This window comes from Anolis sagrei, chromosome X (assembly GCF_037176765.1).
Source record: "Anolis sagrei isolate rAnoSag1 chromosome X, rAnoSag1.mat, whole genome shotgun sequence".
Taxonomy (NCBI): domain Eukaryota; kingdom Metazoa; phylum Chordata; class Lepidosauria; order Squamata; family Dactyloidae; genus Anolis; species Anolis sagrei.
The window spans coordinates 3318193-3332356 of NC_090034.1; the positions used below are offsets into that span (position 1 = coordinate 3318193).

Genomic DNA, 14164 nt, shown 5'->3' on the forward strand with positions numbered 1-14164 from the left:
TTCGAAAACATGCAAATGTGAGTAGATCAATAGGTACCGCTCTGGCGGGAAGGTAACGGTGCTCCATGCAGTCATGCTGGCCACATGACCTTGGAGGTGTCTATGGACAACACCGGCTCTTTTCGGCTTAGAAATGGAGATGAGCACCACATCCCAGAGTCAGACATGACTGGACTTCATGTCAGGGGACAACCTTTACCTTTAACCTAATTCACCTTCCACCTTTCTGATGGGCATTTGGCGACCAGTCTGACACCCCCTCGTGACCCCCCCTGGGGTCCCGACCCCCAGGTTGAGAAACACTGCCTTAGGGCAAGATGTATGTATGGTATCCTTGAAGTAACTGGATTGACCTTGAAGGAACTGGATTGAGCTTTAAGGCAAAATAAGATCCATTGGAACAACAATCCATAAAATAAGGCAGCATGAAAAATCCAATACACAAATCAGGAACTTGTCAAAAACTTGGTGCATGAAACTAAGAGCACTTGAGAGCAAGGCTAGACATGAAATTCCAACGTTGACCCAACTGAGGCAACTCTTTCCCATGAATCAATATAAGGCTTTTCTAGTTCTCAGAATCGAAAGGAAAGCATTTCTCTTGACCTTACCACCAGATAAAGGTTTCTTATCTCTCTTTCCCTGTAAACAAACTGATCTTCTTTGAGCCTGAGCAACCTGTCGCTGTTTACAAAAGCCTTGCTTTCTATCTACACTCTCATTAACTTGACTCTCATTAACTTCTGCCTTGACAAATCATCTTCAGACAGTTGCTCTGAGAAAGACTGTGAAGGGCCTCCCCAGGAATGTGGCCTTGTGAATCTTCCATAGATAGCTTGACAAATCATCTTCAGGAGCTGGGGGTGGTGACGACCGACAGGGAGCTCTGGCGTGGGCTGGTCCATGAAGTCACGAAGCATCGGAAACGACTGAACGAATGAACAACAGATGCACCTTAAGTCAATGAACTCCTTTTGTACTTTGAGCCCAGTTTGCAGCATTGAAAGTGAAGCTGGAGACAAAGGGGGAAAAGCGCGAGGAGGAGAAAGAAACCAGGACATTTTCAAAGCGGCAGAAAAAGTAGGACGGCAAAGGATGAACTGCCAAAATCAGGACAGGGGGAGATACGCAGCATCGCTTGACGGCTAAATAATACGTGCAACTTAATTGTCAACCTTTGAGTGGCAAGCATCGATAGGGTGTGACGCCATTCACCTTTACCTGCAGAGTAAGGCTCTTGCTTCTCAATGTAGATGAACTCCTTCCTTTCGTACTTGGCTCGGATCCACTGTTCTCTCAGCAACCTGCAAAATAATAAAGCAAAGGGAGAGGGAATGACATTTATTTATTTACTTTCCAGAGAAGCCGATGGCAGAAACAGAAGAACGGCCTGCCTCAAGGGAGCGTGCTTGCCCCATCCATGTTCAACATCTACACAAATGACCAGCCACTGCCAGAAGGGACAGAGAGCTTCATCTATGCTGATGATCGTGCCATCACCGCTCAAGCAGGGAGCTTTGAAATCGTTGAACAGAAGCTCTCCGAAGCTCTAGGTGCTCTTACCGTCTATTACAGGGAAAACCAGTTGATCCCTAATCATATCATATATATAATCTCACAAAGGACGACCACCTCACCCGCCTCATAGGAAACCTGCTACAAAACAGGAGCTTTTTTGTTGAGTTCCAGGGCCAGAGAAGCAGATGGCAGAAACAGAAGAACGGCCTGCCTCAGGGGAGCGTGCTTGCTCCATCCATGTTCAACATCTACACAAATGACCAGCCACTGCCAGAAGGGACAGAGAGTTTCATCTATGCTGATGATCGTGCCATCACCGCTCAAAGAAATCAGCTACCGAACAGGAGCTTTTTTGTTGAGTTCCAGGGCCAGAGAAGCAGATGGCGGAAACAGAAGAACGGCCTGCCTCGGGGGAGCGTGCTTGCTCCATCCATGTTCAACATCTACACAATTGACTAGCCACTGCCAGAAGGGACAGAGAGGTTCATCTATGCTGATGATCGTGCCATCACCGCTCAAGCAGGGAGCTTTGAGATGGTAGAACAGAAGCTCTCCGAAGCTCTAGGTGCTCTTACTGCCTATTACAGGGAAAAACCAGCTGATCGCTAATCTATCTAAAACACAGACATGTGCCTTTCATCTCAAGAACAGAGAAGCATCCTGAGCTCTGAGGGTTATTACCTGGGAAGGAATCCCACTGGAGCATTGCAGCACACCCAAATACCTGGGAGTCACTCTGGACCGTGCTCTGACCTACAAGAAGCACTGCCTGAACATCAAGCAAAAAGTGGGTGCTAGAAACAATATCATACGAAAGCTGACTGGCACAACCTGGGGATCACAACCAGACACAGTGAAGACATCTGCCCTTGCGCTGTGCTACTCTACTGCTGAGAATGCATGCCCAATGCGGAACACATCTCACCACGCTAAAACAGTGGATGTGGCTCTTAATGAGACATGCCGCATTATCACGGGGTGTCTGTGCCCTACACCACGGGAGAAACTGCACTGCTTAGCCAGTATTGCACCACCTGACATCTGCCGGGAAGGAGCAGCCAATAGTGAAAGGACCAAGGCGGAGACATCTCCAACTCATCCCCTGTTTGGGTATCAGCCAGCACGTTAATGACTTAAATCTAGAAATAGTTTTCTAAGCTCTACAGAGATACTCACTGGAAAACCCCAGCAAGCGAGAGTCCAAAAGTGGCAGGCTCAAACCAAGAACCTCAATCAATAATAATAATAATCATCATCATCATCATCATCATCATCATCTTTATTTATATCTCGCCATCATCTCCCCCAACGGGGACTCGGAGCGGCTTACATGGGGCCAAGCCTGAACAACAAGTTACAATACAAAAACAACAACAACAACAACAACATAACATTAAAGTATAAAACATCAAAGCATATAAACAATATTATACCATATGAGAGACACCCTCCTGGGCACACAGAGGACTGGACGACTTGGAAGGCGCTGAACATACTGTGCTCTGGCAGCACGAGATGCAGAGCCAACCTCAAGAAATGGGGCCACCAAGTGGAGTCCACGACATGTGAGTGTGGAGAAGAGCAAACCACTGACCACCTGCTGCAATGCAACCTGAGCCCTGCCACGTGCACCATGGAGGACCCTCTTATAGCCACACCAGAGGCACACCAAGGGGCCAGAGACTGGTCAAAGGACATTTAATCAACTACCAAGCTTGCAAACTTTGTGTTTTGTTTGTTTGCCTGTTTTTTTAAAGCAATACAAATGTTTTGGTTCGCTCCTGACACGATAAATAAATAACCAGCCTCAACCAAACACTTGCACGAGATCTTCCATCACCCATGAAGGCCACAGACTTAGGTCTCCACCTACTCAATGGTAGGGACAGACATGGAAGTTAGTCCAAGAGCCATCTTGTCTCTCTTTTGGTGGCTCTTTGGCAAAACCAGAGGGAGTGAGCCCAGACCGTTCCGCTTATACTTTCCCTGGCAGTTCTGCCTTCACTTCTCTCTCCTTTCTTCTGCTTCTCCCTTTGGCTCGCCACAGACTTCCTCAAAAAGACCTTTGCGAGGGTTCCTCCCAGAGAGCAAAACGGTGTGCCGAATGGAAGTGGAAGTCATCTGCTTCCTTCCTTTCGCACACAAGCAGATCCTCGACGTTTTGGGTGAGCAGCTGGAAGCATGTACGAAAACCAGGGGCTGAATCTCATCCAGTTTAGAAGCCTGCCTTCTAGCGTACTCGAACATTACAGAATAATAATAATAATAATAATAATAATAATAATAATAATAATATTTTTATCGTGTCAGGGGCAACCAGACCATTGTATTACATTTCTAACAGAACAAAACAAGCAAACAGACAGACAAAACACAAAGTTTGCAAGCTTGGTAGTTGATGAAATGACCTTTGCCCAGTATCTGGCCACTGGGAGTGCCTCTGGTGTTGCCGCAAGGAGGTCCTCCCTGGTGCATGTGGCAGGGCTCAGGTTGCATTGCAGCAGGTGGTCAGTGGTTTGCTCTTCTCCACACTCGCATGTTGTGGACTCCACTTGGTGGCCCCATTTCTTGAGGTTGGCTCTGCATCTGGTGGTGCCAGAGCGCAGTCTGTTCAGCGCCTTCCAAGTCGCCCAGTCCTCTGTGTGCCCAGGGGGGAGTCTCTCATCTGGTATCAGTCTCTCATTGGTTGAGGTTCTGGGTTTGAACCTGCCACTTTTGGACTCTCACTTGCTGAGGTGTTCCAGCGAGTGTCTCTGTCAATTTTAGAAAACTATGTCTTGATTTAAGTCGTTGGCGTGCTGGCTGATACCCAAACAAGGGATGAGCTGGAGATGTCTCTGCCTTGGTCCTTTCACTATTGGCTGCTACTTCCCGGCAGATGTCAGGTGGTGCGATACCGGCTAAGCAGTGTAATTTCTCCAGTGGTGTAGGGCGCAGACACCCCGGGATAATGCGGCATGTCTCATTCAGAGCCACATCCACTGTTTTCGCATGGTGAGATGTGTTCCACACTGGGCATGCGTACTCAGCAGCAGAGTAGCCTAGCGCAAGGGCAGATGTCTTCACTGTGTCTGGTTGTGATCCCCAGGTTGTGCCACTCAGCTTTTGTATGATATTGTTTCTAGCACCCACTTTTTGCTTGATGTTCAGGCAGTGCTTCTTGTAGGTCAGAGCACGGCCCAGAGTGACTCTTCCCAGGTATTTGGGTGCGCTGCAATGCTCCCGTGGGATTCCTTCCTTCCCAGGTAATAATCCTCAGAGCTCGGGATGCTTGTCTATTCTTAAGGTGAAAGGCACATGTCTAAGAAGAAGAAGAAGAAGAAGAAGAAGAGGAGGAGGAGGAGGAGGAGGAAGAAGAGGAAGAAGAAGAAGAAGAAGAAGAAGAAGAAGAGGAGGAGGAGGAGGAAGAAGAGGAAGAAGAAGAAGAAGAAGAAGAAGAAGAAGAGGAGGAGGAGGAGGAGGAGGAGGAGGAAGAAGAGGAAGAAGAGGAAGAAGAAGAGGAGGAGGAGGAGGAAGAAGAGGAAGAAGAGGAAGAAGAAGAAGAGGAGGAGGAGGAAGAAGAGGAAGAAGAAGAAGAAGAAGAGGAGGAGGAGGAGGAAGAAGAGGAAGAAGAAGAAGAAGAAGAAGAAGAGGAGGAGGAGGAGGAGGAGGAGGAGGAAGAAGAGGAAGAAGAGGAAGAAGAAGAGGAGGAGGAGGAGGAAGAAGAGGAAGAAGAGGAAGAAGAAGAAGAGGAGGAGAAGGAAGAAGAGGAAGAAGAAGAAGAAGAAGAGGAGGAGGAGGAGGAAGAAGAGGAAGAAGAGGAAGAAGAGGAAGAAGAAGAAGAAGAAGAAGAAGAAGAAGAAGAAGAAGAAAAATCTTTATTTATACCCCGCCACCATCTCCCCAATGGGGACTCGGGGCGGCTTACATGAGGCCAAGCCCAAACAACAAATTACAGCAGAGTAAAACCGAAAACGCAAACCGAAAACAATAAACGACAACATCATAATTACATAAAACATATGAATGCATAACAATATAAAATTACAGTAAGCGCAATCACAGTGACAATGGGCGGCTACATGTAATTATTAAAAGAAAAACTAATTAAAAACTGATTAAAAACTGAGGTGAGATAAAGGAGAAGCAGGTTATTTGCGTCGGAAGGCTCATTGTAGCGGGGGTTGTGGAATCAAAACTACAATAATTCAAAAAACCTACAAGAGGTATCCCCTTGAAACCTTTGACTCTGGACTTTGAATTGTGATTTTAACAGGCGTGTTTTTAATCAATTGTTTAATTACTGTTTTTACTATTTTAATGTATTGCTGATTGTTGGTTGTTTTTATGATGTCGACATCCTATGATGCTTTTGTGAGGCCGCCCTGAGTCCCCCCCTCGGGGGTGAGAAGGGCGGGGTAAAAATATAGGAAATAAAATAATAAATAATATGTATTTATTTATTTAGAACTGGATACATCACGGACCATCATCAACCTGACAGACAGACAACTCTCTGAAGACCAAGTATCCATACTAGCGAAAGGAGGAAACTTTGCTGTAACCGCCACCAGGATCCCAGTAGAAAACATCATTGCCAATGTCGAATCAGCAATTTACCGCCTCCCAGAGGAAAGCGAGGAGGAGCTGAGGAGCCTTCTAATCAAGGTGAAAGAAGAAAGCGCAAAAGCCGGGTTGCAGCTAAACGTCAAAGAAACCAAGATTATGGCAACAAGGATGATTGACAACTGGGAAATAGAGGGAGAAAACGTGGAGGCAGAGACAGGGTTTGTATTTCTAGGTGCAAAGATGAGTGCAGATGCAGACTGTGGCCAGGAAATCAGGAGACGCTTCCTTCTTGGGAGGAGAGCAATGTCCAGTCTCGATAAAATAGTGAAGAGTAGAGACATCAGACTGGCAACCAAGATCCATTGCATAGTCAGAGCCATGGTCTTCCCTGTAGTCACATCTACGGATGTGAGAGCTGGACCTTCGGGAAGGCTGAGCGAAGGAAGAGAGATGCTTTTGAGCTGTGGTGTTGGAGGAAAGTGCTGAGAGTGCCTTGGACTGCGAGAAGATCCAACCAGTCCATCCTCCAGGAAATAAAGCCTGACTACTCACTGGAGGGAAGGAGAGTAGAGACAAAGTTGAAGTCCTTTGGCCACATCATGAGGAGACAGCAAAGCCTAGAGAAGACAATGATGCTGGGGAAAGTGGAAGGAAAAAGGAAGAGGGGCCGACCAAGGGCAAGATGGATGGATGGCATCCTTGAAGGAACTGGACTGACCCTGAAGGAGCTGGGGGTGGTAACGGCCGACAGGGAGCTCTGGCGTGGGCTGGTCCATGAGGTCACGAGGAGTCGGAGACGACTGAACGAATGAACAACAACAAGAGGAAGAAGCAGAAGAAGTACGAGCGGAAGCAGCAACGATCCTGAAAAAGGCAAAACTCCCCTCCAGTAACATTACAAGGAAGGAGAGACAAGCCATCAGAGAACTGAATTCAGATCCGGATATCCTCGTTATGCCAACAGACAAGGGGAATGCCACAGTCATCATGCATACAGAACAATACAAGGAGAAGATCAGAAAACTCCTGGACCCTACTATATACAGAAAACTTAAGCAAGACCCAACTTCCAAAATAACCAGAAAAACCAACACTCTAATTAAAAACTCCTCCATCAACTTCGACATACGACAGCAGCTATGTAAATCGGAAGCCCTTCCACCCAGGCTTTATGGACTCCCCAAAATCCATAAGGACTCCACCCCACTCAGACCCATCGTGAGTGCCATTGGGTCCCCCACATATGACTTAGCCAAATTTCTTGCTGCACAGTTACAAAGCCACATTGGGCTCACTACCCACTACATCAAGGACTCAGCCCACTTCATTGAAAAAATCAGCAATCTCAAGCTAAATACAAACGACAAACTGATCAGCTTCGATGTGGTGTCAGACCTCACCTCTGAGGATGCTTGCCATAGATGCAGGCGAAACGTCAGGAGAAATGCCTCTAGAACATGGCCATATAGCCCGGAAAAACCCACAAGAACTGAGTAATAAATAATAAATAATAAATTCTCTGTCCCACTGACATAAGAACCACTGGTTTCTATTGAACTCAGTTGGTATTATTGTTTTTATCCCAAACCATCCTATGAATGCACATAAGGAAAAGGAGAAATCACAGTATTGATTTCTAGGAATACCTGGGCTTGCAGGAATCCATGGGATTTTGCATTCCTTGAAGCATGCAAAAGGCCCTTTGCAACATGTCAAAGCCTGCTTGGGATAGAAAATATCAGCAAAACCAAGCATGCACGCAGTACATAATCCATTCCCCTTCTGTGCAAACATATTTTTGGGGAGGTACTTACAGGCAGTCGGAAAAAGTGGGCTTGTAGTAAAATGGTGGGATCTCTGATTCGTACTTTGCTCTCATTGCAGTGTTTCCGGTGGATGCCATGAACTGCGGAGAAGAAGAAGAAGAGGCAAAAGATAAGAGTGAAGAAGACTCACTGCCTGGAGACTTCCTTTCCATAGAACGCCTCTTTGGTTGGAAGATCTTGCTCAATCGTTTCCCCTTGGACCTGACTTTTGAGGAATTGCTGTCTCACGCTTTATGATTTCTTTCCCTCTCTTTTTCCTACCTACCTTTCTTTCTCTCTTTCCTACTTGTCTTCCATCGCTGTTCCTTCCTATTCCCCCTCCTCTTTCCTTCTCGCTCTTTTTCCTTCCTTTCTTCTTTCCTTCTTCTATCTTCCTCCCTCCCTCCCTCTTTCCTTCCTTTTCTTCTTCTTTTCTGACTTCCTTCTTTCCCTCTTTCTTTCCTTCCTTCTTTCCCCCCTTTTCTACTTATTTTCTTCCTTCTTTTTCCCCCTCTTTCCTTCCTGTTCTCCCTTTCTTCCTTCTTTCCTTCCTAGCTTCCTTCCCTCCTTCTTCTCTTTCCCTCTTTTCTTCATTTTTTGTTTCTATTCTTCCTTCCTTCCCCCTTTCCTTCCTTATCTCCTTTTCTCTGTTCCCTCTTTTTTCCCTCCCTCTTTTCTTCTTTTCTCCTTATTTTCTTCTGTTTTCCTTCTTTCTTTCCCCTTTTCCTTCCTTTCTTCCCTCCTTCCTTCCTTTTCTCCTCCCTTCCTTCCTTTCTTCCCTCCCTCTCTTCCCTTTCTTTTCTCCTCTCCTTCCTTCCCCCTTCTTTCCCTTCCTTTTCTTGTTCTTCCTCCTTCCTCCCTCCCTCCCCCCTTTTCTCCCTTCTTCCCTCCCACTTTCTTTCATCCTCTACCTTTCTTCCTTCCCTCTTTCCTTCCTTTTTTGCTTCTTTACTTACTTACTTCCTTCCCCCTTTCCTTCCTTATCTCCTTTCCTCCTCTTTTCCCCTCCCTCTTTTCTTTTCTCCCTTTTTCTTCTTTTCTTCTTTCTTTTCTCCCTTCCTTCCTTTCTGCCCTCTTTCCTTCCTTCCTTCCTTTCCTCCCTTTTCTCCTCCCTTCCTTTCTTCCCTCCCTCTCTTCCCTTTCTTGTCCCCCCTCTTCCCTCCTCCCTTCTTTCCCTCTCTTTCTCTTTCTTCCTCCTTCCTCCCTCACTCCCTTTTCTCCCTTCTTCCCTCCCTCTTTCTTTCATCCTCTCCCTTTCTTCCTTCCCTTTTCCTTCCTTTTTTGCTTCTTTCCTTCCTTTCTTCCCCCTTTCCTTCCTTATCTCCTTTTCTCCCTTCCCTCTTTTCTTTTTTTCTTCCTTCTTTTCTTCCTTCTTTTCCCCCCTTTCCTTCCTTTCTTCCCTCTTTCCTTCCTTCCTTCCTTCCTTCCCTTTCCTCCTTCCTTCCCTCCCTCCCTCTTCCCTTTCTTTTCTTCCTCCTTCCTCACTCCCTCCCTCCCTTCCTCTTCTCCATTAACAGCTGCAGCATGAGTGGGGCAAATGGAAAGGAAGTGAGTGGGGCAAATGGTGTGGGTCAGGGAACATGCCTTGTCGGCCGGATGTGTCCCACGGGCTTTAGTTTGATGACCCCTGCCTTGAGGGTATCGCTAGACTCAAACCTACCTCGACTTGCGCATTGTCCCACTCATCCAAGCGCACCGATTTCACTTTGCTGAGATGTGGGATGTTGCGATGGATCCCTGAACAACTGAGGCAGATGAAGACTCCCAAAGTGTAAGATGCCCAGTCTGGATCTGCAAGACAAAAGGAAACGGGGCCAATAAACCCACTGTGTCGGAATATTCTGCACAGAAACATTCACATCCTCTGAACAGAAACATTCCCATTCTTTGGATATTCTGCACAGAAATATTCTGCACAAAAACATTCACATTCTCAGAACAAAAACATTCGCTTTCTTTTAATATTCTGCAAACATCCACATTCTCTGAATATTCTGCACAAAAACATCCACATTCTCTGAATATTCTGCACAAAAACATCCACATTCTCTGAATATTCTGCACAAAAACATCCACATTCTCTGAACAATAACACCCCAGCTAACCTCAGAAGGAACTAGGCACTGAGGAAGTGTGTTGTACTTTATATAATCGCCTCTGTTAATCAATACAGAGATAGCAGATTGGCCTTCGAAGCCTTCACTGGCACAGAACATGAGATGGTATCACTGCACACACAGAGATGGATCATTGGTGCTGGAGTGTTTCCAATTTCTTGAGATGGATGGAAAAGCTGAAGAAAGGAGAATCAACGCATTTGAAATGTGATGCATGGGGGATACAGTGCTATGAGTGGAGTTCATAATTTTGGAGACACCAGTAAAATATTAAGGCCTGCAATGACTAACAACCAGCTTGCTGGACTGTAATTAAAAGTTGCTAATAAGAGCTGAAAAGCAAACTCTGATAAGGAATGGGAGAGTGATAACAGAAATGTTTACAACGTTAAGAAGGAAGTCAACGCAAGCCTTGTGTTTGTCAACACCAGGCCTGCAATGACTAAGTACCTGCTTGCTGGACTGTAATTAAAAGTTGCTAATAAGAGCTGATAAGGAACGGGACAGTGATAAGATAAATGTTTACAATGTTAAGAAGGAAATCAACATAAGATCAACACCAATCCAGAAGAGTCAACATCTGGCCAGGAAACTGAGATGGATCCGGGATGGAAGACGTCTATCATTAATTTACAACTTTGGGATGACATCAGCAGAATATTCCTATAAAAGACTCAGTCTAATAATGCTCAAAGTTGTATGACTGGAGTTAATAATTTTGTAGACACCAATAAAATATTAAGGCCTGCAATGACTAACTACCAGCTTGCTGGACTGTAATTAAAAGTTGCTAATAAGAGCTGAAAAGCAAACTCTGATAAGGAATGGGAGAGTGATAACAGAAATGTTTACAATGTTAAGAAGGAAGTCAACATAAGATCAAAACCAATCCAGAAGAGTCAACATCTGGCCAGGAAACTGAGATGGATCCGGGATGGAAGACGTCTATCATTAATTTACAACTTTGGGACTACATCAGCAGAATATTCCTATAAGAGACTCAGTCTAATAATGCTCAAAGTTGTATGCCTGGAGTTAATAATTTTGAAGACAACAGTAAAATATTAAGGCCTGCAAGGACTACCTACTTGCTTGCTGGACTGTAATTAAAAGTTGCTAATAAGAGCTGAAAAGCAAACTCTGATAAGAAATGGGACAGTGATAACAGAAATGTTTACAATGTTAAGTAGGAAGTCAACATAATATCAACACCAATCAAGAAGAATCAACATCTGGCCAGAAAATTGAAATGGATCCAGGTGTTGCACTCCAGGTCAGGAAAAAGCCCTCTGACTTTAAAACACACCACACGAAGAGTGAAGAAACAAATCTTCTTTTATTGAAGTTTAGTAAATAGCCAGATGAAATAAATGCTTGTAAGAAAATAAGAAAGTTCCAAAAAGTAATAAGTCCATAAAAGGTAGTAACTCAAAGGAATATCCACACCAGATATAAAAGCAATCCAAAACAGCATTTATCCAAACAGGAATCAACAAGATAAAAAGGCAATCCAAAAGACTAAAAAACTCCACAGGAACCAGACCCCTTGAACAGGATTTCCATGGCACATAAACTTCATTTCCAAACGATGCCTGATCTAACAGGTTTCCCCTTGAGGCAAACCTTATATCCCAAAACTCAGAAATTGGTTTTGCCTTCCCCCCACATTTGTCCCTTATCAGACAAAGCCTTTCAGTTTGCTGTCAATCCTGGCTAATCTCCAGCCGTCTATTCTTCAGCTCCCTATCTTGCTCTGGCTGCTCATTAAAATTCCCAAGTGTCAGATTCTTTTCCAACCTCAACTCTTGAGAGCTCACAGAGAGAGGGAGTGAACCATCATTGCTAGACCCAGCAGGGATATTCTCATGAGAAACTGCCCTTTGCACTGGGGCCTTTCTGTCATTGTCTGCCTGAAAATCATTGACCAAACCATCTCCATCTTGTGCCTCAGCCTCAGCACCATCATTTCCCTCATCATTTCCCACATCAGGATCCTGAAACGCAAACACAGGCTGATTCCCAACACCAGGATGGAAGGCTATCATTAATTTACAACTTTGGGACTACATCAGCAGAATATTCCTATAAAAGACTCAGTCTAATAATGCTCAAAGTGTGGCAGACCTGAGGAGTCTGGTTCACCCGCCTCCCTGCTCCATGGGTGCCTGCTGTGGACTCATCTTGTTGTGTTTCTAATAATAATAATAATAATAATAATAATAATAATAATAATAATAACTTTATTTATATACCGCTCTATCTCCCTGGGGGGACTCAGGGCAGTTTCCAAACAACAACATCAAAACATACAGAGTCACAACATGAATAAAAAATAACAGTAACAGCAACATAAGCATGGAATTACCCAACAACACATCAATAGTAAAAGCAAAAATCCTGCCTGCTTTTCATGTCTATTTGTTAGGGCATGGAAACGCAATGGGTCAGGACAATTAAAAGGCTGGGTCAAGACTCATACAAATTGAAATAAGATGGGACCGGCATTTGTGTACAGTACTGTAATAGGTAAAATGACAAAAGTGGGGACAAAAGCTATTTCCAGGGGCCTGTTAGGAGAATGACCAGGGTCATATATAGGGGGCTAGATTGTGTCCGGACAGGGTCTGGGCTGTTAGTACTGGACATGCCCACCAAACTCTTCTATCGTTTTCTGTTGATCACGGGAGTCCGGTGTGCCACGTTTGGTTCAATTCTATCGTTGGTAGAGTTCAGAATGCTCTTTGATTGTAGGTGAACTATAAATCCCAGCAACTACAACACCCAAATGTCAAGGTCTATTTCCCCCAAACTCCATCTGCGTTCATATTTGGGCATATGGAGTATTTGTGCCAAGTTTGGTCCAGATCCATCATTGTTTGAGTCCACAGTGCTCTCTTGGTGTAGGTGAACTACAACTCCCAAACTCAAGGTCAATGCCCACCAAACCCTTCTAGTGTTTTCTTTTCGTCATGGGAGTCCTGTGTGACAAGTTTGGCCCAATTCCATCTTGGGGGGGGGGGGGTTCAGAATGCTCTTTGATTGTAGGTGAACTATAAATCCCAGCAACTACAACTCCCAAATGACAAAATCAATTTTTTTGAGTGAAGGACATACATTGGGTTGTCAGGTGCCTTGTGTCCAAATTTGGTGCCAATTCATCCAGTGGTTTTTGAGTTCTGTTAATCCCACAAACGAACATTACATTTTTATTTTTATAGACTAGCTATGGACACGCGTTGCTGTGGCCAACCTTCCCTCTTTCTCTCCTTCTTTCCCTCCTTCCTTCACTCCCTTTTTCCTTCCTTCCTTCCCGTCTTTCCTTCTCTTCTTCCCTCCTTCTCTGTCTTTCCTTCCTTCTCCCTTTTTCTTTCTCTTCCTCTGTCTCTCTTTTCTTCCTTCTCTTTTTCCTTCTTTCCTTCCCTCCCTCTTCCTTCGCTCATTCTTTCCTTCCTTTTTTCCCCTTTTTCTTTCCCTCTCTCCTTTCCTTCCTTCTTTAACTTTCCTTCCTTCTCCCTTTTTCTTTCCCTCCCTCTTTCTCTCCTTTCTTCCTTCTCTACCTCCTTCCTTCCTTCTCCCTTTCCTTCTTTCTTTCCCTCCCTCTTTCTTTTCTTTTCTCTTTCTTTCTTTCTTTCTTTCTTTCTTTCTTTCTTTCTTTTCTCCCCTGCCCTCCCTCTTTCTTCCTTTTTTCTGTATTGTCATTTAGCTTTTGGGGGCTTTTCAAGTCCCTTCTGCTGTGTTTTTCAGTGTTTTTATGAGTGAAGGACATACATTGGATTGTTAGGTGTACGTTGTACAAATCTGGTGTCAATTCATCGAATGGTTTTTGAGTTCTGTTAATCCCACAAACGAACATTACATTTTTGTTTATATAGACAGATAACCTGCACCTTGAATTTGGCTCGGCACCTTATACCCTCTCACACTGGAAATTGCAATAAAAATAACCTATGCTTTAAATTTAGTTATCGAAAAGTCACTCATGGCAACTGTATAGAAACGGTGGGTGACGATGACTTGCATGTCCTACGACTCTATTCTTATTGGGTTGTTGTAGGTTTTTCCGGGCTATATGGCCATGTTCTGGAGGCAATTTTTCTCCTGACGTTTCGCCTGCATCTATGGCAAGCATCCTCAGAGGTAGTGAGGTCTGTTGGAACTAGGAAAAATGGGTTTATA

The 14164-nt window shown here is 44.7% G+C and overlaps 1 protein-coding gene across 1 annotated transcript in view; it reads right to left on the reverse strand.

The window, feature by feature from the left end:
- The window catches only part of LOC132780022 (arf-GAP with dual PH domain-containing protein 1), a 123942-nt gene that overhangs the window by 83732 nt on the left and 26046 nt on the right, over nt 1-14164 (reverse strand). The window contains exons 2-4 of the mRNA XM_067460580.1: nt 9532-9662; nt 7881-7972; nt 1222-1304 (exon numbers count right to left, since the gene is read on the reverse strand). Coding sequence (XP_067316681.1) covers nt 1222-1304; nt 7881-7972; nt 9532-9662 — 306 coding nt within the window. The remainder of the gene's footprint in view (nt 1-1221; nt 1305-7880; nt 7973-9531; nt 9663-14164) is intronic.